We start from the raw sequence: 25,713 nt of genomic DNA, 5'->3' as shown, positions 1-25,713 counted from the left end.
GTTCAGTGCCATAAAGCCACAATGAAAATAAACCTGTAGGTGTTTTTTTGCTTGTTTTCTTGCTTGTTTTGAAGATAGATAGTAAAAAAAAAAAAAAAAAAAAAAAAAAAAAAAAAAACACTACAATGAGTGAATATTAATGCTTAGAATAAAGTTCATGAAAAATTTAGTGATGTTTACTTTTTTAGAATGGCAACAGCTTTCAACTGATACTATGTGCTGATAGCTTCATTGAAGAGTTCACTTTGCCATGTCTTCTCTTCCCCCAGGCCTCACAATCCTGCCAGCTGAGAACCAGGTAGTATTGTGAAAATGTTGGACCTCTTTCATAACCTGCTTTTTGCAGCCTTTCTCATACTATCGCTTCAGCGATTTCACACTCCGTTGTAGTGCAGTGCTGTGTCCTGCAGATGATAACAGTAAAATTCGGGGTCATTAGCAAACAGCACAAACTGCCTTCATCCCGAAAACACTGCCCAGGAAACAGGTTTGAGGCATGGGCCAGCACTGCCAGTAAGAACTACACACAGCCCTGCAGCCTTCAGAAACGTGGCCAGAGGAGCATTGCCGATACCGCTGAGGTTGAGATGGACCCTGAGCCAAACCTGTGTGTCCTCAGTGGTGGCTTGTCCCTGTGCCATTCCAAGACTTCCCTGGACGTGCCTTCTGCCCACTGCCACCCCAAGGACAGCACATTGCATGGACTGGAGAAAACAGCTTGGAGTCAGTGCCTGCAAGCCTGGGACAAAGCTTGGCAAGTTACTTCCCAGTGGTGAACTGAGTGCCCCTAGGCAATGTGTTTGCACCCAGCTGTGCGCTGCCCCTTGGGTGCAATGGGTACTGGGGGGTCTCCCTGGAAGGAGATGGTGCCCCCAGGTCATGCTGAGGCTCCCTGGAGATGGATCCTGGGCCAAACCAGAGTGTCCTCGGAGGTGGCTTGTCCCAGGCCATGGGACAAGGAGTGTCCAGGACCATCCTGGATGCGTCTTCTGCCCTGGTCATGCCGAGGCCTCCCTCCCGGGGGTGCCATGTCCCCGGGCCATGCTCCTGGCTGCTGCGGCGCCTCAGGGCCCGGACCCCGTCCTGAAGGGAGCCGGGCCAGGTGGATGGGGGTTCGCGGAGGGGCGGCGGGCCGGGTGCGTGCGGGACGCGGCAGGTCGGACTGGGCTGCCCGAGGGGGGGAGCAGGTGCCCCTGGAGGAGGGCGCAGGGGGGCGCCCGGCGGTGCCGCTGCCCCCGCGGCGGCTCCGCGTCCTACCCGCTCCGCGCGGCGGCTGGGCCGGCGCCGCAGCGGAACGACCGGCCTGACCAACCCGGCCTGGCCCGGCCCGGCCCGCGGGGCAGCGCGGAGCCGCCGCCGGGGCGAAGCCACCTGCGACCCCGGCGCGGCGAGCGCCTCCGCCTCCAACTTTCTCCAAGTGGCGGCGGGGAAGCGGCGGCGGAGGAGGAGCGGAGCCGGGCGGCGTGCGCGGGGGCGGGCGAGAGGTGGGCGAGCCGCAGCGACCCTGCCCGCGGAGAGGCAGGCGGGCGGGCGGGCAGAGGCGGCGGACGGAGGATGGTGGCAGGGGCCGGGCGGGCTACAGCGCCGCGGAGCCCCCGCGTAAGTGTCCGCTCCCGGCCGGCGCCGTGGGGCTGGTCGGGGGAGTCTCTCGGTGGGGCAGGGACGTGGGGCAGGGCCGGGCAGTGAGTAATGCGGGCGAAGCCGCGCCGGGAGGCAGGCACGCAGGCAGGTAGGGCTTGCGGAACGGGGAAAGGAGCGCGTCCTCCGCGGAAGCTGCCAGGGCGGCAGCAGCGCGTCCCGCAGCTCCGCGGCCGCCTCGGTCCCGCCGGAGTCTCCTCGTGTCCCGGCGCCAGGTGCGGAGCCAGCGCCGGCAGGGCGAGAGCGGCGCGGAGGCAGGGCCGGGCGGGCACCATAAAACTTTCCCGGCCCCGTCCTCCTCCTCCTGCTGCTCCTGCCGCGGGGCGCGGGGCCATCGGCGGGGCCGCAGCGCCGCTCCCGGCGGCGGCGGCGGGGGCGCTCCCGGCGCGTTCCCGCCGTCGGGGCGCAGCGGCCGCAGGTGGGCGCCGAGCGGGACTCTCCGCGGCGCCCTGGCGAGCAGGTGAGCGGGACGGGGCCGCGCGAGGGCCGCGGGCGGGCGGCGCGAGGCCCGGGTGAGGGGCGAAGGCCACCGGAGCAGCCCCCGGAGCAGCAACTCCGGAAACTTCGGTTTGCAAAGGAAAGCCAGGGCACCAGGATGGATCTAATGCAGTTGGCGTCGTCTAAGTTAAAAGGCTCTGCCTTCTTATTATTACTTTTTAAATTCATTTCATGAGTGAGAGGGCGTTTGCAAGTTGGCTTTTGCAAGATCAATTGCTTAAAATGAAACTTTTAATTGGCGTTATGCAGTTAATCTTTCGGGGCATTAGTGTCGCATGGCTTAAAGAGAGAGTTTCAAAAGCAAAATCAACTTCTTTGTTAATCCGCAGGAGCTCGATGGGAGCTGTAATGACTTCTCACTTGTAGTTCCACTTCAGCGTGATTAAATTCAAAATCTTTTTGTTTACAACCTATAGGAGAAAAGAATTGTGAAACTGATGTTATCATTCTTGTAGTTTTCAACTGTCAGCAACATTTTTCCCTAATAGCTTTAGACATGTCAAAGACCAAAAGAGTCATGTCAGTCTGCCTGGGGCAGAATTCACATCCCACTCTGGGGAACTTTGCCGAAGCTTTGAACAAGGAAGATGATGTATTCAAATGTGCATGGCATGATCTGAGACCATATGGTATAAAAACCAAATGTGCCAGGATTATTCATATCTTGTACTTATTTTCTTGCAGAGCTCCCCAAAAGGTGAGGATGTTGCATTAGCTGGCTGCTGGCCTACGTGGTATAAAGTTTTGTAGTTAGATTTAGCAAGACTCCCACTAATTTGTTCTTGAACTATGTAAAGTTGCCATCCATTTATGGTTTTAGATAAATTACATGACTATTTTGCTCTTTTAGAATGAATTGTGAATAAGCCTATTGTTTCCCTATGTTATAGGAAATGCAAGTAGCTGTGGACTGGGTTAAATTGGCAGCTAGAGTGCATAGCTGGTCTTGTCACACAGTGTCTGCAATGGAATAATGCCGCTTAATAGAAAAATTGGTAACTTTTCTATAAGGCTCCTTAGAATGGCAGTTGCTACTCTGCAGAGCAGTTTTGTAAGATCTATGTATTAAAAGGGATTGCTGTAGTGAGATCCCGTCCAACTGCAATGGGTCTATCCTCTACCATAGGTGTTCACCCAGACATCTTGGGTGGTAAAATGCTGTTTTGGGTTTGTGTTTGGTGATTCACAGTGATTTGTTCAGAGTTGCAAGCTTGTTACCAGCTGGAGGCAGGACAGTGCACCTTCTTTCTCATTTAAATTGAAACAAAAATAGGAAATAAAGTTCACTGTGAAGGGCGTTCAGCAATTTTAATGTCTTTAATGTTAAAGATTGAAATGCATGTGTTCTGAAATTGGTAAAAAAAAAATGTTATGGAATGATTTATTAAGTTCTTGGCATGTTTTGGTACATTTGTGTGCTGATATTCTTTCTCTAGCCTACTGATGACTGCCAAATAGCAGAATGCATCCTTTCAATATTATTTAAAATGGGAACACAGGGTCAAGGACTTGAAAGTGAGTTGCTGAGTCGGTGTTATGTTAGGCATTGGTGTCATCCCGTGATAAACCATAAACTAACTGGAACAGTATGTCGATTTGCTTGTTGAATTACTCATACCCTGGGTGGGCTCAATTCTGGATTAAATAAATGCTAATAACAAAGAAAATTAACCTATAATAAATATACGGGTGATTAGCATGTGAATACTGGGTATTTAAAGATGACTTAGTTTTTCCAAATGTCTTGCAAGTGTTAGCCCTCTGGCTTTTTTTTTTTTTTTTTTTTTTTCTTCCCAAAACTTTCTTGCCAATAAGAATGCCACATTATAAATATATCTGAGACAGATTTTTGGTGTGGAAGGAACCTTTATGCTGGCAATATGTTTACTGTCTTCTAAGACAGCTTCTCGTACAAGCAGCATTGTTCTGCACATCACAGTGTAAAACTGTGAGCAGTCAGGTTTGTGAATTTTGGCTTTTTGTCTACACAAAGTCTGAAGAATGCATTGAACAGATTATTTTCTCACCCATTTACAGCACTTTGCTAAAGGTTATTCTTTGCAACATGGATCTCCAAAAGAAACAGATCAGGCTCATTGTGCCTACATCAGCAAGCAAAGTGTTTTGGTAGCAAAGATAAAAGTGTGCTCCTTTTTTAGTCGATATCATTAGTTTGATAAGCCTTTCTTTCTGGTCATCAGATATGATGTGCTGTAAAGAATCTTCCATGATAGAGGGTGTAAATGTAGATTTCCCCCTTTTTACTTATTTGCTTACATATTTTAGTGGAGTTTTTTTTTTTTTTTTTTTTTTTTTTTTTTTTTTTTTTTTCTGGCAGCAACTGCAGAACCTAGTCCTTTCTTTGGGGAAAGAAAGTTTCTATAGCCCTGCCTTTCTGTCTTGCTTTCTGCACTTATCCTCTGCTCTGTTGATTATCCATGTTCTTGAAATCTTTCCTGACTTGTTACTTTTTACAAGAGTAGCGATTAGTAAACAGACCAACACCATGGGATACTATCTCACAAGTATTACCAGAACACATGTAAACATCAACAAAACAGAATTGACCAAAATAAATAGTTCCCTCATATTAACACAGAATTCCACAGACTCTTTGGGGGGGGGGGGAAAGACACAGAAAAAAAAAAAAAACAGCAAAGGCTGTTTGGGTTGATTCACTTAGGCACTGAGACTTAGGCAGTGGCACCTTATCATATTATTTTTCCGTGAGTGTATCAAAAGCTATGGCTTGGATTCTCCCACTGTTAAATGAGCAAAACCATACAGTTGAGCTCATGGAGACATCAAAAGTGTCGACAATTGCAGCAACACCCTAAAGAGGTGTCAGTATGATGATAAATACCCCACTGTTTCAACCAATTTACTGGTTTCATTTGGTAGATTAGCTAGCAGCAGGCTAGCATTTATCACATAAGTAGCTGCAAACTATTTTTTTAATCTAGAAAGAGCAATATTCTTCTGTATCTTGAATAAGGTATGTCAGGCTAATATAGTCATTATTTCTATTTCACCACTCTGTGAATGTGTATGTACTCTATGTGTTTGTATGTGTGCATATCTGGCATTATATGTGTACATACCTTTTAGAAAGTCTTCTGTTAAATGTCACTTTTTCCTAAATGAATTTGGAGGATATTGTGGAATTATATACATTGAAGAGTAACTTTTCCCAAACCTCGGTATTCTGCTGTCTCACATTTTTAACAGTGATTTATAGGCCATAGAGCTGAAGGACAATACTTCTATTGTTTGATAATCTGGTTACTTTGTGAGTCTGGCTTCATCAAAGCAATTCTTGTATTTCAAATCCCCTCCCCCCCTTTTTTTTGCACTTGTCTTCAAAACTTGTTAAATTTGACTTTACAATATCTCAGAAAAACAAATCAATTTAAAATTTTTAGTTTGATAGAACTGCCTGAAAAAAAGGCATTTCTTTTTTTCTGGTAATCAGATACTTTTGCTATGTAACCCTGCAGTGATGGGAAGCTCACTGATAGCAGCAGTCTGTTGAAGTGTCGTTTACCTGGGCTGTCTGGCATCTAGCCCGGGGGTGTGGTTTGATGAACTTTTAAAACTGAAACATTAGTTATTCTTTTACAATGGTTTATCTGGCTGTGTTAAATTTGGCTTTTTTCCTATGTCACAGAACTTTACTTTGGGAAGCAACAGAAGCCAATTCTGGGAAAGGATTTGCATTTGCCCACAAGTTTCATTTGCAGTTTCACAGTAATATCTGTGGATCAGAAGGAAGTGGATTTCCCCAAGTTTAACAAATTAAGTTTTCTTGCCACTCCTCTGTACTTTCATTCACTTTACATCTCTTACCTTTTCCTCCTGATACAGGATAAAAAGGATATAAGTGATCATTCTAAATACATTTTCCATTTTTAGGATAGTACATATTAAATAGGGAAGGCAGTTGTGTTAATTGATGTTTCTTCGAGTCTCTCTATTCATAGTTGTTCCTTAAATACTGTTACTGGGAATGGGATTGTGAAGTATTTCGGGGATTCTGCTAGGGGTTTTCTCACAGTGTAACAAGATAATACCTTACTGAACAAAAGAAGGTTAGTGATTGTGCCACATGGGATGGGAATGAGTTGATCAAAATAGCGTGTGTTGTGTTCCATGGTTTGTTCCTTGCTCCTGCTTGTTGGTGTCTTGTTGAATAAAGTGAGGTTGGAATGTAATGGTGCACAGTTCATTTCAAATACATGGCTAAAGCTCAGAAAACATTCATTACAAGTCTTCTTTCCTTTTGCCCCTTCTGCCTACCAGGTAGGAAACATTTTGGTTTAACCATTAAAGGTCATGTAGGCCTTTAATGCAAGGGCCTACATGCAAGGCAAAGGAAATTTTAAACTCAAGTAAAAATGACACTTTTTTTTTTATTATTAAATAATCATCATGTCCTTGACTTCACTGACAGTACAGGTGAGCCTCTCGGTTTTGACAACAACAATTTCAGGCTTTAGCTGAAATTAGTCAGTAAAAGGTGCCATGACCATCAAAATTTTAGCACTAAGAAACATTAAGTTAGTAATACCTGTGTAATATATGCAGACTGCATATAAAGTGTGAATCACTCCTTTAACATGTCACACTGTTACTGTTCTTTTACTAAAGTCTCATGCACCCTTGCATGCTCAGAGGCCTAACCACAACCCTTCATCCACTTTGTTGTCTGAAAAGGATCAGGGAGCAACATTTCTGACCTTTTTGACCAAGTGCAGACTCCTTCTCTCACAGTTGCTCTAGAGCAGTCCATAGTTTTCAAGTGCTTTACTTCATGCTAGTTACTGGTTTCACTGACAGTAGTTTTATGACATACTCTGTTTGTTGTAAATCTCCCTGAAGTGTTCCTTGCCTTTTTTATTGTTATTATTTTTTACAGGATGTTTCATATAAGTGAAATGTGGTGCTATCACTGGAAATGGAAGCTGCGGCACTGCCTCTGCTTGTTTACCACGTATATTATATGTGTGCAGCAAACAGGTAAGTTAGCACATTATCCTCTTGATTAAATAGCCTAGGATTAAATTGACCTAGGAGCTAAGGTCAGATGACAAGGGGTTATGCTTGTATATGACTGAATTATGTCTGAACTTTGAAAAATTCAGAAAAACTGAATTTTCATGAAAATGATGTGTTATAATTATTAGTTCTGATAGCTTGTGTTATATTTTCTGTGAACAATCTTTTTATTTGTCACTATTTTGTTTTTAGTTTATCTTTTTATTTAACCTTGCACTTTGAATTCCATTTTCCTCTCCTTTACATCTCATGAATTTCTCCTAATTTTTGATATACTGCAAGTAATCGTGTACTTCACGTTTATCCAGTTCTTCATCCACTTTCATAGCAATGTGAGTTTGTGCCTGTTACTTGTGTATTCAGTAACCCTTGCATTTTGTGGAATAACTATAGCATACTTACTATTTTTAAACTCTTTAATGATTCAATTGATAGAAACATTCTTTAGCAAGCTTCATGAACATAACATAATGATATGTTGTACAGAACAAGAAGTTTAAACTTAGCATCCTTCTGTAGCGACACTTGGGCAGAGAGTATTATAATAGAATCATAGAATCATAGAATGCTTAGGGTTGCAAGGGACCTCTAGAGATCATCTAATCCAACCCCCCTGCACACGCAGGGTCACCTAGAGCACATGGAACAGGACTGCATCCAAGCGGGTTTTGAAGATCTCCAGAGAAGGAGACTCCACAACCTCTCTGGGCAGCCTGTTCCAGTGCTCTGTCACCCTCACTGTTAAGAATTTTTTCCTTAAGTTCCTATGGAATTTTTGGTGTTTCAGTTTCCGGCCATTTCCTCTAGTCCTATCAGTGGCCACCACTGAAAAGAGACCATCACCGTCCTCTGCACTCCCTCCCTTGAGGTACTTATAGACACTGATCAGATCCCCTCTCAGCCTTCTCTTCTCCAGGCTGAACAGGCCCAGCTCCCTCAGCCTCTCCTCGTAGGGCAGATGTTCCAGGCCCCTGATCATACATTGTGCTTGTTTTCTTTAAACATATGAATGAGAGATTTCATTTACTAAATATCTTTTCCTGAAAACTAGAGTGCAAAATATTTTAGAAGTGCCAGCTGTCTTGTTGGAAAAACCTTCGGAATTTGCTTTGGAGCATAAGAAAACTTTGGAGCAGATTGTAGTGTTTAGCTAATTCCGTATCAGATGAGTAGTTTTGCTGTTACAGACTTGCCGTTGGAAATAGTTGCAAAATGAGTGTTAAATATAGAAGGAGTTTCTAGTTTCTAAAAAAAAAAAAAAAAAGAAAAAAAAAGGTATAATTTCTTGACATACAGTAGCAATTTCCAGCTTCATGCAACTTTAATGCGTATTTTCCCTCTCCTTTAAACTGTGTAGCCAGAAGTGTATGTTTGGACTTGATTCTCATCCATGGCTCAGCTGGCTAAAGTCCTTAGCTTGTGTCTCTGTGATCCTGTGCCGTACATGATCCTGGGCCATGCAGCTGCCATCTTTGGCATAAAATAAACGAACAAAAGCTGCTCTAATATATGCTGGCTGTTACAGACTGTTACAGATGTGTGGTGACTGGACTATTAGGACCTTTAGCCTTTATCAATTTCTCTTGATGAGAGTGAGTGGTAAATCCTGTAGACCAGACTAACTCATATGCGGAGGATAGGGAAAGCCAAATGAAAGCTCGTGCGTGCATTCGGCTAGTCACAATTAATAATCACTATTTGCTATTTGTACTGAAAAAGATGAGTCAGGAATCTAATGCCAAAATTCAAGGTTAAAATCATAAATGACCATTACTAGCTGCTTCAGTAACTGATTTGTGCTACTGGAGAGCATAAAGCAGCCAAAGTGCTGTTTGGGTCAAACAGCAAATAATTGGGTCTCTTGTATTATATTTCTTTTCTCGGCACTCATTTGGCATATAGAAGACCCAAACCCAGTTTCTGATAGAAATCAGATCAGAGACCTGAGCCTGAGACTTTCAAGCACCTGGGGGTTCTTTCTTCTGCCCCTTCACCTGGAAAACTATTTGAAATCTTCAGAACTTCCAGTAATGGAAAAGACATTTTCCTATCCATCTGAATGATGAGTAGATAAATAAGGTAAGCTAGAAAAATCCAGTTTCGATAGACAAACACGTTTGCTGTTGGACACCGGAAGAGATCACAGATCACAAACATTTTGCTATTAACACTCACCTTAAAAGTAAACTGAGACATTTGCAGCACCCTGCCATTTGTCAGGATTTATCTGTAGAGCTTCAGATTTCTTTCTTTTTTCTTTTTTTTTTCCTTTTTCTTTTTAAATGTGAAAACAAAGATTATAATACATAGCTGTAAAATATAGTCTTTTCATCCATTCTTTTTTTTCATAGAACAAACCAGATAGAAGTAGTAGTGTTTCCCGTCTTGTGTTTTCTTTTGTTTTGTTTCTTTGAAAGGTACGAGTCAGTTTGGCTGTGGAATCATATGGTATTCATAATCTCCATGACAGCTTAGACATTACTGAAGTTACCGTAGAAATATCATAAAGCCTGACGTTCATCCAGCTTCACTAGTGAGCTGTAAGCTTAGAAAGCTATTGGGGCTTATTGAGCTTTGCCAAGAGGAGGTTACATACAAATGAGGATTAAGATAATCAGATATAGGTTTTACAGATTATTTATGGGGGCATTCATAAATTCTAAAGCAATAATTTTATAGTTCAACTTGAGAAGAACTACAAGAGTTGGCGCGCTTCCAGAAACAAAGGTCAGGAGAAGGATTACGCAGCTTAGAAGTGCTGTACACAACTTAGAAGAGAAGCAGAATGGTCTATGAAAGGAATATTTAGCTGCATATTTCTACATTGTGTCAACCTTTGCTTATGGTGACAGGTTCCTTTTCTGAAAAGAACAGGTGAGGGCAAAGTACTTGCAAGCAGGTGCAGTAGTTGCAAAAATAGTTCTGATAGCTCAGAGGAATCAATGGGTAGGCTCTGACAGTTAAATGATAAAAATAAAAAAGAAATAAAAATGTGCTATGTATTAAAGTCTTAGCATACTGAGTAGAGTTGTATGTTGTGATTTGGGCATTAAATTACAAAGCAGTAAGCAACGTAAGTGGGTTTCAGTTCTCGTCTGTGGTGTAGATGTGCCAGATGGCTTCGAGTGAGTCACTTTACCGAGATATGTCTCAGTTTCTCTGCCTAAACAATTTGTCTGGCCTGTCTTGTAAGGAGCTTACCTGTCTTCCAGAGAAGCACTACTTAGAAGCTATGGTGCTGGGATGGTGATGTGTCAAACAAAATTAGGTTAGATCCACTTTAATTTGAGATTCAGACATGCCCGACTATTTACTTGTGTGTTTATTTTGATTGTTTCGGGGAGCCTAAGCAAGAACAGAAAGAGTGAATGTAGCTCTAGAAACCATGATCAGTGAGGGCATATGGAAGGAAATAGGGTAATTTTTGGTCTAGAGGAGGCAGAATGGGATTACATATTAACTTCAAATATTTAAAAACATAGCTGCAACAGGAGAGAGCAAGTTGATTTTCCTGAACTGTGGAAAAGACCCAAAGAATGGCTTTAAATTAGTGCAAGATAATTTAGAGGAAGAAATCTAATAAGAATGTTTTCCTTCTTTTGTAATAAACAGACATTTAAAAATTTGCCTACCATGTAACCATATTTAGTTTTATTCAGTATACAGAAAAGGTGTCTATTAATAAAGTCAATTTTCAACTCTTATTACACTATTTCTGCATTACACCTTGTACTGTTGTTACCACAGATTTACTATGTCTGCAGCTAGTATTTGAGAGTCAGTGTTTGTCCTTTTGTTCTTCTATGAATAAAGTGCACTGGTGTCAGTAGTCATATTTCAAGGTCCTAAAGAAGTTTTTAATTAATCCTCAACAGTTCACAGAAGGATGAGTTTTAATTCTATGCCAGACCCTGAAATTTTCATTTTGTTTTTAGTGGTGATTTGAATAAAAATGTATATATTATTTTTACTCATCAGGAAAAAGGGAAGAGAAAAGAGTAAATCTGGAAGAAGGCCATTCACCCACATGGCCGATAAGATCTGCCATGTGGGATCCTCTCTGTCTACTACACTCCATAATTGGGCCCATATAGATAAGGGAGAGATTAAAGCCCTCCCTTGTTCAAGACAGAATCCCCATGAAGGAAGGAAATAATGGTGAGAAGCATTGTTAACGTTGGGAATATGGTGGGAAGTATTGCTAATGTGCCAGCAGAATGAGCCAGTTGTCACGTTGCCTTTTACAAAAAATGGATTGAATTTTATCTTGAACTTTCCAAGTCAGGAAGAGTGTTTTCAGCACAGTTCTGGCTGCCTACCCCAGACAAGGGCCAAAGATCATATCAATGGGTGAATGTTGAAATAAGTGTCAACACATTTGCTTATCTGTGTCTCTGCTAGCATGAATACGGTATGAACCAAAGTGCCTAGACATTAGCCACATCAGCCAGCGCAGTCCTCCTGGATGACTGGGAGGCAGGGAATGTTTTTATAACATTATTACTGACGCTTTGTGAAAATGCTCTCATGCTATTCCTGGGGTGGGAATAGGTGTGTGTATATTGTTGTGGGCAGCTAAGGTAATTGAGAGTGTTGTCACTGACTAGAGTGTAGAAATTCATGTTTCTGAATGTTGTGAAAGACTCGCAAAACCTGAAAAGTTTTAACAAAGTATTCAGCCTTTCAATTTCTTTCCCTACATAGGCAAGCAAACATTGTGTGTAATTGAGAGATTAGCCTGTAGAAATCTGGAAATGTAATGAATAGCTCCCCTTCTTTCTTCCTGCCTCTCCTTCATTCTCTCTCCTTTCTCTACCAGTCTCTTTTCATATTTTAGTGTACTTTAAGCAAACAATCAAAAGCAATCCTTTATGTTCTGTCCACCTAATATCCAAATTTCTGCTGGTTTGAGGCATGTTTTTAGAATTTGTGTTCATGTAAGTCTCACAGCAAATAAGTCACTGGTTGCCTTATGTTTCCCTTACTTGACAGCTAATTAATGTGAAAGTAAGTTACTGCTGGAGCGAATTTCACATAAATTTCACTTCTTATTTTACTTTTCTTATTTTACTTACTCTGTTTGCTTTTAGGTATATATTTTTTGATGACACTGATAATTATTTTCCCTGGAATGTTTGAACCTCATTCCATTAATTGTAATGGTGTTGCATTAAAAGCATAGTGGTAGACCACAAAAGTTCAGAACTGACTAGAACCTTACCTTACAGAGTCTGAACTTTCTTCTGTTAGAATATAGATTGAATAATATGCCTTTCTTTAAGGAGTATAGCTTTTATTAAAGGAAAAATATGCCTTTCACTGAAGGTCATATCTTTGACATGTACAATTTTAGAATCCTTTTTGTCTTTTTTTTTTTCTTTTCACTGTTGAAAATTAGAAACAGAAGTAAGTGACAATTTTCACCATTGCCAATTTGCCAATATTGTTTTTGATAATGGGCAGCGTAATATCCAATTTGATGACAGATCCAGGAATAGATCGCAAAATGACTCATGGCCAGCTGGACTGTGCTTTACAGAAGGCTGTTTCTGATGGAGGTTATTGTGTAAAGAAATTTGTTCTTTACCTTATTTGTCATTTTTTTTCTCTGTAAAATTAATGAACATTTTAGAATAAAACTTGCTTGTGTCTCGTTGAAAAATTCAAGTCTTTGGGAATGTCACTTTCTTTTTCCTCCTGTGCATCCGTAACTTGAGAAATGTTGCATCATGAAGTAGGTCTCTGGACAGGATAGAGAAAAGAACAGGACAATTTTCCAGATAATATTTTTGTTCTAGATAATAAATCTAGCAAACATTTCACATGCATTTTACTAGATATTTCTTAAAACTGATAAAGGATAATTAAATTGTTTATCTCAGATGCTGGGGGACCTTCTACAAGTAAATGGTTAGTATTTAAAGTCAGCATTTGTGTACTAACAGCAAGTGTTGATCTTGCACATTTCACATGCATATGGTTATGTTCATGAGGATTTCTCTAGAAATGCTTAAGCAATCCGCATAAATTGCGACATGTAAGTGATCTCTAAATTAAACACTCTTTATGGATGATATCATGAGGCACCTGAAAGATTAACATCTGTGTTCTTATAGCAACCACAACACAGAGATGTCTGAGATAGATATACTTGACCCAGTGCATTTTATGTGGGCAATGTTAAAATGTATATTAAAAATGACTTCTATTTCACTAGCAATAGGAAAAAAAAAAAGGGTGAATGAGTCTTAATTACGATTTAGTAAATGCTAAAAAATAAGGAGATCCACCCAGAAAATTCATGTCCATTGAGATTTTGATTAAAAATATATCTGGATAAATGATTCATGCTGTTTCATATTTTTTTTGCACTCCTCAGGTGTGTGAGGAAAAATAGCATGTTACAGGTATAGGCTGTAAACATTTTCTACAAAGTTAATTAAAATATTACTGATAAAGTGAAACTTTTCATGCTATAAATGTCATAATATAGGCACTCAAATCAAAGTGTGGGCTGGGGCTCCCAGAAGCACCATGGCTTGATCTGTGTTCAGTATTGCTTGATCTTGCTTGCAAATGGCAAGGTGTGCTTTAACTCTTGCTGCATTACAGGAAAATCAAGTGCATAATTCATAATTAGAATTCTACTTGTATAATTAGATACCTAGATAGCATTTACACTTATTCCTTTTGTTGGTCTTCTGAAGAATCAAGCTTTTTTCACACTAAACCTGACTCTAGTCATAAATTCATGATGCTACTACAAACTTGTTCCTCTTTGGTTCCTTTTTTCTTCATCTTCCATTTTGTGACTTTCACCCCACTGTCTGCCATGGGGGACAGCAGCAGCTTGACTGGTGTATTCACTGCTCGTGGTGTATTCACTGCTCTTTTCAGTTCCTCTTCTTGAAACAGTTTTGCTAATTGCCTTCAAGATCCCCACAGATATTCACACCAATTCTCATTTTTTGCATTTCCTCTTTGTGATTTCTGAACATCTTTTCACTTTAGTGGCTTGTCCAAATTCTAGTGTAGCAAAGCATCATTTTTACAAGAGACTATACTGACGACAATGTAACTGCAATGGCAACTCCTGAATACTACGAAACCACAGCTATATCCGTTAAAAATATAGTGCTTAATACTCTACAGAAATAATAGCAAGACATATTTTCAGAGAATATATTCCTTAAAATCTCTTGTAGACCGAAAAGTGCTGGTTGGAAAAATAAATCGGTGAGAGAATGATAGAAAGTTCCCATTCCTAAAACGCTTTCTGGATATCCCCAGTGTAGTTCATCTGTCCTCCAGTGCATCATAAAAAGTGCTTTATTTAGTGCTAAATGTCCTCAACAGTTAGCTCTTGCAGAACACAGAGCAGGACCACGAAAACAGCATAACACAGCTAACCTAATTTTTGAAAGGATACAGTGCAATCGGATTTTTTCCAGTTCCAGCTTTTTCCCTCATGAATATGCTTCTTAATGGGTGTCAGGCAGAAAACTGCGACTCACTATCTTGAACAGAGTTTGTTTTGTTCAGATGCATGCTCTGGCTTCTCACAGTTCTTCTAATTAAGAACTGTGCAGTGACAAATCCATACTATGCAGCTGAAGTCATTTTTTTTTTTTACGAGAACTTGCTTTTTAGGTGGAGAAAAAGACCTCAGGGTTGAAGTTATCACAGAGGCATTTATGTAAGACACAGCCCTCTGGTTTTATTGTTTTGAGGTTTGAGGAGTGAGGGGAAGCATGTTTTTTTCTCATTATCTTGAATTTACATAAAGTGTTTATGAACAGGTTTATATTTTAGATCTTTACTGTTTTTCCAAGACTGCATGTATATATTTTTGAATTCCAAAGTATGATAGTCGTATATCATATTGCATTTTAGAGAAACTGACCGTCCAGGGATTCATAAAATCATCTTGACTGCTGAGTCATAAAGCATATGTAAAGGAACAACAATCTTATTTAATGCCTTTTCTACTGAATTCTAAAATAACTAAGAGTTCTCTTTCTGGCTATGGGTGTCTGCATGATCAAGATTTAAAACCACATGCCCCACAAACTGTGTTTCAATCTTAGCAATTTTTCAAAAAGATGTTAAAACCTGTATTACACAACATCATGCCTGTAATATATGTACAAAAATAAAAGGCAGAAGTACTGCTATTGAACAAAGGCAAAGGCATTAGTACATTAGTTCATGTGTTCTTTTTTTCTTTTTTTCCTAAAGCTTGTTTGACTGATAATAGTGTTTGAATGAAGTATAAAGACAATGAAATCCTCTCCCCTTCTGTACATAAGAATAGTGCATCAAATTTGCTTTGTGCATGATCTGCTGTATGTTATACTTTATTATGTAACTAAATCTAGAACTAGATTATGTGCAAAATAGGCCTTTGTCTTGTCAGATTTTTGGCAGTGTATTGCTTCCATGCTGTCATGTATTTTGATCGTATTTTGGTTTGTGTATATTTCAGCCAAAATCTCATCATTTAAACTGCCAAAGGCACTGTATGAAAATACTGCCACCAATAAGGCTATCCATCTGTCCATTTCTGTGTAAGTGTTTTTATATAAGTCTGTATTTGTGTTCTGTCAAGCTAATTTTTTTTTCACTGCGCTACAAATGCACTGCATTTAATCCTTTCATGTTCTTAGAACGGTTTCGGTGAAAGTCAAAAGTGGTTGAAGTAGCATCGATACAGTAGCAAATTTGTCTCTTCGGTGGCGCATTGCTATCAGTAATACTGAGAATTAAAAAGACGTGCATCCTTATATGCATCCACTCCCTCTAATCAACAATTTTTCAGATATTTTTCACATATAGGTAGTACCTGACAAATGGTTCTAAATCCATTACCAAACACAAGTAACTTAGAAGTTACCTACAAGTAATGTATGTCTGTCTTAGTCAACTGTCTTTTGTTTTACGTGGTTTTCTTCACCTCTCATCTCCTCCACCTTCCATGCTGGACTGTGTGACACAATTATTGCCTTTTAGGCAACTCCAGTAATTTCTGACTTCTTTGACTGTGCACAATAGAAGAATATCTAAAGTTGCTTCAACATACCAATATTGAGAGACTGGCAATTTGATTATGTGATCGTTAGCTGAATGAGCCTTGGAAAAAAATAGACATTTCCCTTGTGCTTGGCTGCCTAAGTGGTTTCTGAATAGCACATCATAACGGTGGAATGTATCAAATGCTAGAAATGTAGCTGAGTAAAGTCTTTCAATTTTTTTAAAAACTGTTGTTTTTCAAAACATTTATCTTTCCTCATTATCTTACTTATATTTTCTGATGTAATATGCAGATTTTGAACGAAGATGATTACCAGGTTAATTTTCTTATTTGTAAAAAAAAACAAGCAAAAACAATCAACCCCTCTTTTTCGATAAAAAAGAGATGGCTTTATGTTTTGTTTTGTTTTTAACAAACAGACAAAAAAATTCTTACTTAAGAGAAAAAACCCAAATTCATTAAATAAATTCAGAGAAAGCATGCTGTTAGCTTCTCTACATATAGTCTGTATGTTCCTCCATTTTTCTTCTGATCTGGATTGCTTAGCACTGGTTTTATTTTGTCCTGCTGAAGTCAGTAAAAGTATTACTGCCCCCTTGAATAAAAACTAAGTTACAGTACTGTTGAGTGCTATGGAAAATCCCTCCCTAAATGTACAAATAGAAACTATTTCTAAGTTGATGCCTTGGCCAAACAATGCTGTTATGTCAGAGGAAACCAAAGTTCTGTTTCATCCTTTTGAGAGATTCAGCCTGCGTCGTGCTACAGTTCCGCTATTCAGTGATCAGAAAGGGAAAAGGCTTAGAGGATGAAAGAAGAGCTGCTGTGTCACTTGGCAACGACTGTATGTTGTAACTTGTGGGTTTTGTCTACAGATTAGTGATCTCACCCGGTAATGTTCAAAATGAAAGAATTTTGTATTCTGCTTTTCACCAATATAATCTGCATCTCATGCTATTTCCAACTTGGCACTTAAGAAGTGATGTGAGCTCCAGCTAAAGGCTCAAATGCACAAACTCTGGAAGTGGTCATATGTAAAGACTTTTTCTTTCAATTCTAGTCATATTGTATATAGGATAATGCCATGTTTTATATACAGTATACTGCCTTGATTTGCAGGAATTCTGAACACCTCAGCTTTCCAGAGGGGAAATTTCTAGGGAAATGAGATTTCTCAGCACTCCCTAAAATTGTGCTAAGGAGAAGGCAGCATTTTTGATGTATTTGTGTCTGGTTGTCTCTGGGCACAAGCTGTGTACTGATTCCTGTCATTCTCTTTTCTTCTGGGTTTGCTTCAACCTACTGGCCACTGTTGAGTACCTGGCAGAGCCAGTAAAGAAATCCCACGAGTTCAGGCATCCACGTCTTGCTTCCACCTACCCATCTGTTGATAGTGTTGTTGTTTTTAATCCTAACACACAGAGACAAAATTTCTTTTCCCTCATTAAAAGGATTAATTTTGATTATACTGATGCAAAAGATCTCTTACCACAGAGTGTGTTTCTAGTGAGAAGGCAGTTCAATTTGGTCAGAGTTTTAATCTTGGGGTGAGGTCTGCAAAGCTTATTATCTTTATCAACTACTGTGTTTATTCACTTGAGATATGTGAAGATCTGAAGAGAAGGCTTCCATAGCAGGGATCAACCCAAACTACCAAAAAAAATTTTTTTTAGCAATTCATGCTATTTCACATTGGCTTTATATTAGCTTTCCATTACAGAATTCACTGTGAGGGATTATATCCAGCAACAGCAGAATGGAAAATAAACTTTCGTATTTTAAAAGCAAAAATATGTCTTAAACTAGAATCTAGTCATCAAAATATGAACTTTGTGAGTCACAAATATAAATTATTTAATAGCATTTGGTGGAAATTAAAGAAAACATTATTTTTCTTGCCAAGAAGCTCTTACAATTCATTCTTTATAGTTTGCCTAATAAAATTGTCCTCGTGTTTGTGGTTCAGTTTCATTTTTAGGCCTCATAGTAGTTTTCATAAGTAGCCCTGATTAGTCCTTTTGTTATTCCTTATAAAACGTATAATGTTAAAGCATAGACTGAAAAGTATATATTAAAAAAAGACTATGATAAATACTATCTTAATTAAGTGCTGTGCTTAATTAAGTGGATTTTCCATGGCCAAGGCACGAAGGATTGACCAGTTACCAATGCATGTGTACCACTATAATGCTTTTTGACTTGTTCTTTGGCACTGCTAAAGTATGATTTATATTAATTATGTGTGGATAATGAAGAACCAGTTACCTGGAATACAAGATGATGAACTATGTCATTTGATAAAATTGCTGGACTGCATTTATAAATTGGTCAACCATTATGGAAAAAAAAATGGAAGACCAGTTTCCATTCAAAATATTGATGTAGTAACTATGGAGCGGGGTGGGGTTGGACTAGGTAGTCTCTAGAGGTCCCTTCCAAACTTAAGCATTCTGTGTGATTCTGTGACTATGCTTTGACCTTTGTTGAGGTGGTTGTGTATAAAAAAAAAAAATAAACCTAGCATTCAGAAGGATTAACAGTTAATTTACCTTCTGTGTTTTTAAAGCTATAATGAAACCCCATCATGGTTATCCTCCTCAATATAAAGACCAAATAATAACAATGGTGTTTTTTTATTATTTCCTGCATTGTGTTGATCTGTTATAAAAGAATAAAACTAGTATCATTAGAAGCTCCTGAAGATGTACTGTATGGATGAAGGATTGGCCACTTATCTAAGCCTATATACCACCATACATAATGCTTTTAATTTGTTCTTTTGTACTGCCAAAATATGATGTATATTAACTACATGTTGAAAACATGTCCATAACCAAGACTGATGAAAATGTCTATAGAACACTATATATTTAAGATAAAGCTTAGACTTTTTTAAAGGAAAGCTTGAGCTAATTTTTTGCAACAGTTTAACGAGAAATGTCCATATGGAAACACATTAATATATATTTGTATTAGGAATGTGCAGCTTGATCTGTCTGTGATCTGTACTGTCTGTGAGTGCTGACAGATTTATAAGTTTAGCCCAATAGCCTTTGCCCACACTTTAAGGAAATTTTATTCTTGGGTATGGGCAGTTTTGGTCATCGAAAAATATCTGTATGAGACTTGAATGAGTAATGTTTTTCACTGTGAGCACTGTTATTTATCAGCAACAATATCAGAGATTTGAGTGAATATCCAGATTGCTAATTACATGGAAATTTAGACTGGTTCAGCTGTTCATTTTCCTTGACATTGCCATTTGCCTGTAATTTAGCTTTTCCAAATTATTGCCAGGTACCTCTGTTTCTGAAATGTCACATGTTGTACAGAAGTCTTAATTCCCACTAACTCAGACAAAGATGCCTATTTTTACTGTCTAATTATTTCCTTTCATGTAGAGGTGAGGAAAAGATTGAGATTCAGATAGTGAAGCAAAATTTTAAAGTAACAGAAAAATAAAGCCTTATTAATAAAATACTAATAAAGAAAACTCTAAGGTTTGAAAGCCAGCAATTCAGTAACTCAGAAACAGCAGAAGTGAAGAATATAGATTGCCTCTGCAACTTTTAATTGGTCTCCAAATTCATGTCCATTGTGATAATGTAGTTTTTAATTAGGCAGTTGCATACTTTTTGTCATTAGCCTCTGGCTTTGCACACAACTGACTTGCTATGAGGATTTAAATAATATGGTCCATGAGGCCTTTGCTTGATGTGTGGTCAGAGTTTGAATATTTAAACTGAATGAGGGATGAGATTGCCAGGGCTAGGGCTAGGACAACTGAATTCAGCTGTAGAAAAGTAAATGGTATGTCTGTCTTTTAATGCTAGGCAGTGCTGAGCAAGGTATTTTCATAGACTATCCTTCATCTTTCTCATTTTCTCTGCCTACTTTGAAGCTGTAGTGCTATTTTCACTTACTGTTGTAATTGGAGGGAATAACAGCTGTGTCTGCATAGACTAGCATCCATGTAAAGCCTTAAGAAATTCAGTCCTGTGGGTCTGCAATAGACACACCTAACATCAAGGACAGGTGGAACATGTAGGATCAAGGTCTCTACATTCTCCCACTAGCCTACTATAAAATAAAGAATCCTCCTTACCTTGCAGTCATATTGTAATTAATAACTGTTTGCGAAACATTCAAATATTATACTAGTAAACGCTGTAGAAGAATTTGCTAGGAAAACAGTGAGTGTGTTTACAGAATGAGAATTAGGTTAGAATTAAATGTGGATTAGAATTGCAACAGTAAACAAGTCTGAGGCTTGTACATTGAAGAATGAAGGTAAAGGATACTGAAAATCTGCTTATTACGTAGGATTTGCCCTTCCTGTGCACTGGATGATGTCCTGCAAAAACAGTAGTGTGAGATTATATATTTCAATTATCTATGCACAAAGGTCAAACGAAGGTTAACTCTGGCATTTCCTAACTTCCGAGTGCTTGATTTTGCAATACTAATGGTGTCTGCATGTTACAGGGAGTGGTTTCTGGTGTTGGCATGTGTGCATATGTACATATGCAGATATAACTGCTTACCTAGAATTTTAATTTAACCTATATGCAAAGCAGTAGATCTTGTTAACAAAATGTTATTTTTTTTTCGATTTAATTCATTTCTGTTTTCCCATTTAATCAGGATGTCAACCACATTTTTTACATAGTTTGAGGAAGCTGAGGTTGACAGTTTGCTGGCTTGGAGTAATCAAGTCACTTCACTGTGAAGCAGTTCACTCTGGATTTTCCTTATGATTTCATTATTTATTGTGGCCTTTGAATCAAACTGCTGTTAGGACATCAATAATCTGGTTCTATATGACCTACAACACCAGAACATATTATTTTGTAATAATAGAAAGAGGAAGAGAGATGTAATTTTTATAGTACTTACATATCACTATCACTTACAAGATTTTATTTTCTTTCTTTTTTTATGCCACATGCATATCTTCAAGATTTCAGTTAGACATGTCATATATTTTTTGCCATCTTATTCAGGGGTGATATTATGAACTGATTTTTTTTTAAGGTGCTGTAATTCCTCACTTTTGATGATTGATTGTGATGATTGCTTTGTCCTGACCAGAGGAAAGAACACTTTATATTTGGAATACAAGATTTAGTGTTACACTTAGAAGAAAAAATAAATAAATAAATAAAGAAGGAGATGAGAAATGTCTGAAGTGCCTGGTTCTTGTTCTGGGGGAGCATTTAGGGAATGTATTTGAATGAGTAGGTCCTATGTGGAATGAGATTTGGATGAAGGATACATTTTGCTAGAAAACAGGAGATCTCTGAAATACATACAATATTTCTGTGTCTCTGAAGCAGTGGAAGAGTGACCAAAGCTTTATGGAAAGATGACTCCTTCATCAGTGATAAGTTAAATAAATAAATTAATTAAATCAAGGGTAGGATCTCTTTGATGTGAAAATCTTCTACTAGATGAAAGACTACAACTGGCATGCATTGCCAAGCTTCCTCTCCTCCCTTTTAGCACCTTTGATGCCAATATCCTCCAAAAGAACAAGGATTGTAATCACTAATACATCAGATTTTAAAAAAGGATTTCCTTTAGAATTAAGACTGTTTTCTTTTCCTTTAGCTTTGTAACTACTGGAAGGACAAACAAGTCTTCCAGAATTTAAGAAACATTTTAAGTGTAGAAACACTTTTATTTTAAGTCAAATACTTTAATTGCTCTGAAATAATGAACCAAGCCCTTGGAGCAAAAGTACATTTGTTAATAGTATAGACCAAGTGTCCAAGCAGCCCAGTGGTCGTAAATGGGTGCTTCATCCATGGAAGAGTAAAAGCAAACCCAGCCATGTATGATGTTTCCCCTCTACAAACTATTTCCATTTTGGGAATGCCAGCCAGAACAGCCTCAGAGAGAGAGATTTGCAGTTCAGTAGTTTTCAGTGGGTATCTCTGTCAACCACTTGCCAGTCTCCCACTGAACCCAGGAATCGATAGTCCTGAAGAACCTCTGTATTATGCTTGTTTTGGACATAGCTTCAAGCTCCCTTTTTTATGGAAGATGGTGAACAGAATATCCCTTTCCTCTCTTCTCTGCTACCCACAGTTATGTATACCTCCTGTTATATCTGCTGTAGATCACATCTTTCATGACTTGAAGAGTATTAGGCTACTCATTTGTTCTGCTGTTTCTTCTTAGTACCCTGAGTGTTCTGACCATTCTTACCTGAGACACCCTCCCAGCCCATAGCCTGGGGGCTGCCTTTAAGCTCAGGCTGAGGCAACCACACTTGCCTTCCTTGGGCCCTGCTGTCATGAATCAGCAAGACTGAGTCTGCTCCATGAAGGGGATAAGCTGAAATGCGAGGACAATATCTGAGCAGGGTGTGGTGATAAAAGAGGTCCAGGGTCCATCCAGGGCATCTAATAATAAGCAGCAGGAGATTGGGCCAGAGGCAGAACTGGAGACAGACCTGTAACATAGTTCCCATAAGGTCTGATGGCCTATTAAAGCCTATTAGTGCACTCAAGGCTCTGACAGTCTTATCTACAGTGAATTTTACCTGTTGTGTTATTGCACAGTCATTTTGTTTTATAAATGACTCATTTTTTGCAGTTCTTTGCAACTTGCCTCAAGATATCCACTAACTTGAGTAACTTTGTATCATGAGCAAACTGTGTCTGGACTATTCTACTGCTTTTCCAGATCTTATCAGAATATGAAAACTAACCTAGATCCCAGCAAAGACCCCTGAGGAATTTCACTGATGGCTGTCTTAAGTTCTTACCTTCATATTTGCATTATGTTCTATTCTTATGCAGTCAGTTATCAATGACAGAATCTTCTATCTTATCTAATGGCTGCTTAGTTTCCCTTAAAGTTTTTGGTGAAAGTGTTTGCTAAAAGCTTTCTGGATATCCAACTAAACTATGTCAGCTGGGTCACCTTTTCCCACTTAGCATGACTGAACCCTGCAGAGAACTCTTAAGAGGCTTACTAGACAAAATATCGCTTTACGGAAGTCATGTTGACTCTTCCAAATAGACTCTATTTATCCAGGTGTCCACTAATTCTAGCATTTATTATACCACAGATCCCCTGTGGGAGATGAGGCACTAGTTTGGTCATTGAGAAAATAAAATTTTACTAAACATGTTACCTGACTGCCAGTTATTGGGGCAAAATTTAGAGGTGTTAACACTGTCAGCAAGACAGTGATGATTTGCTTGCAGTGACATTGCTGTTTCAGTGCTCTAGGCTAAGATTGCATGTCACAGAAGTGGTCTCAAAAATAATAGAATGTATTTGATCATGCTGACAAGCCGTGGAAAGGATTGAGTAGTACTTCAGTGCTTTATTAAAAGGTAATGAAAGGTTAGAGTAGTTCACTTGAGTGGTAGTTCCCCAGTACAATTTTGTCCTAGAGCTGCTTGTGTGGCTCTAATTGTGAACGTTAATAGAAGAACATCTTCAGTTGCGGCAAATTACACCTTGACCATCTCAAGAAGGAGGAATCAGTTCCCTGTGTTTCATAGGACACTGTCTCAGACAATAAAGGGGAAGAATGCAAACATCACTGCAAAAAGAGTACATGAATTTCTGCTTTCTTTTAAAATGCAGAAGAGGCAAGTATAAACTGAAATACAGCAGAAGCTGAAATGCAGAAGGAAGCCTGCACATTTGCTGCACTCTTGTTTTCTTACAAATACAGAGACAGCCCTGTCACTCTTCACAGAGCAGATCTGATAGCCATGGCACACTAATGTTCCTGCTTCCTCCCAAAAAGGTGAAGCACTTCTGTATAATCTTATGTGGATTCAGATACAGTCAGATAAATAGGACAGGTTATTTGCCCAGAGAGGTTGTGGAATCTCCATCACTGGGGATATCCAAAACACATCTAGAAAAGGTCAAGGGCAACCTACACAGGACCCCACTTCAGCAGGTTGGGGTTGGGCAAGATGATCTCCAGAGCTCTCTATGAACCTCAACAATTCTGTGATTCTTTATTGATGGGCAACTCAGAGATCAGCTAGTTTAAGAATTTTTGTACCTTTTTGTTTGCAAGACCATACAAGAGTCATTTCTAAGAGAAAAGTAATACTGTTATGCTACTTTTGTTTTTTTAGTAAACTCGAATGCCAAGAAACTTCTGATACTATTACTTCCTGGAAAGTGATTGTTTTCTCAGAACAGGAAGCCTTGTAACTTGCAAATGAAATAGCAAAGTTTGCTTTTGCAGGGAAAAACAATGCTGGTTTACAAAATATCTAAGTATAAGGCAGCACAGTGTAATCGAGACAAATTATTTAATGTATTTAAGCTGTATAGTTTTTCAATTCCCTCGGGCTACCAGCATTACAGTTAGAACAGAAGCTTTGGAACTAGAGCAGGACCTTTGAATAGTAAGGGAGAGACAGCCTGGGGTGCAAGACCAGCTTCAGTCCCAGGCAGAGTAGACAGTTGCTTAGGGCAGAAGTCTGTGTTTTCCTGGAGCTATTTGATCACACCACCTTCTCTGCAGAGAGGCAAAAGAAAATCTTTCTTACTCAGCTGAAAATATTTGAATATAAACAATGATGTGTATTTGGTGTTTTTTTCCCCTTTGGAAAGTTGATATGAACAACTGTTTTAGACTACTGTATATGTATTGTGTTTCCATTATCATTATTTATTTTGTCTCTAGAATCAGCGCCAAAACTAGAACCTTGTTAGCAACCAAAAAATTTGAAATCAAGAGGTGCAATTATCTGCCTCATCGTAAATGAAAAAAATCATTTCTGGTAGATGTTTGTAAATCAGGACTAGTTGCCTAAATACTTATGTGCAACCCTCTGTCATTTCAATAAATAGAAGCTGCTTAAAGTTGCAGGTGGTAAATCATTTTAGTTGATAAGTTGGTAAGCCAAAGATGTGGCAAAAAATAGCCAAAAAAAGGCTTTCACCTGCTATGGTTATTGCAGTTCAGTGCAGTATGTGATGTGAAGGTGTGGTCACAGTTACATAATCATTTAGATCAGGATGATGTCAACCTTTTTGCTTAAATGTCACACCATACATTCAGGTACCAAAGTGGTACCTGAATTACACCAGCAATAGGTCTGTTCAGAGTTGGAGGCATTACCTGGAAGATATTTGGTCTGTCTGTGTCATAGGTAGGTCATCAGCTAGTCCTCTGGTATTTTATAACCAACCCAGACCTAACTAAAGAAAATATGTAAGCAGTTACCATTTAATCTACTATAAGAATTTTTGTTATTGCAGTTGTTTCAGCCTGAAAATGGTGACTTAGTTATCACATGCCATAGAATAAAATAATTCCTGCTAATACAATATACTGCGATAAACTGTTTTGTCTGTTCTGGGGCTGAGTTGAGTAGTCTTGAGACTGAGTACAGGAGGGATAGGAAATGGTAGACCCTGCAGTAGAGTCATGGAACTGTCTAGCAGACTTGAAGTCTTTTCAACACTATTTCTACCCTCTTGTCTCACCAGAGTTTATTCCA

At 39.1% G+C, this 25,713-nt stretch overlaps 1 protein-coding gene across 1 annotated transcript in view; it reads left to right on the top strand.

Moving 5' to 3' along the window:
• The first annotated feature begins 7,048 nt into the window (after positions 1-7,048).
• Positions 7,049-25,713, top strand: part of ADGRG6 (adhesion G protein-coupled receptor G6) — a 314,344-nt gene continuing 295,679 nt past the window's right edge. The window contains exon 1 of the mRNA XM_088522777.1: positions 7,049-7,152. Coding sequence (XP_088378903.1) covers positions 7,053-7,152 — 100 coding nt within the window. The 5' untranslated portion in view covers positions 7,049-7,052. The remainder of the gene's footprint in view (positions 7,153-25,713) is intronic.

Source organism: Tinamus guttatus, unplaced genomic scaffold (genome assembly GCF_059628265.1).
Source record: "Tinamus guttatus ecotype Peru unplaced genomic scaffold, ASM5962826v1 Tinamus_guttatus_pri_ptg000164l, whole genome shotgun sequence".
Lineage (NCBI taxonomy): Eukaryota > Metazoa > Chordata > Aves > Tinamiformes > Tinamidae > Tinamus > Tinamus guttatus.
Note: the sequence above shows the minus strand (reverse complement) of the source record. Positions and strands in the feature narration are given on the sequence as shown.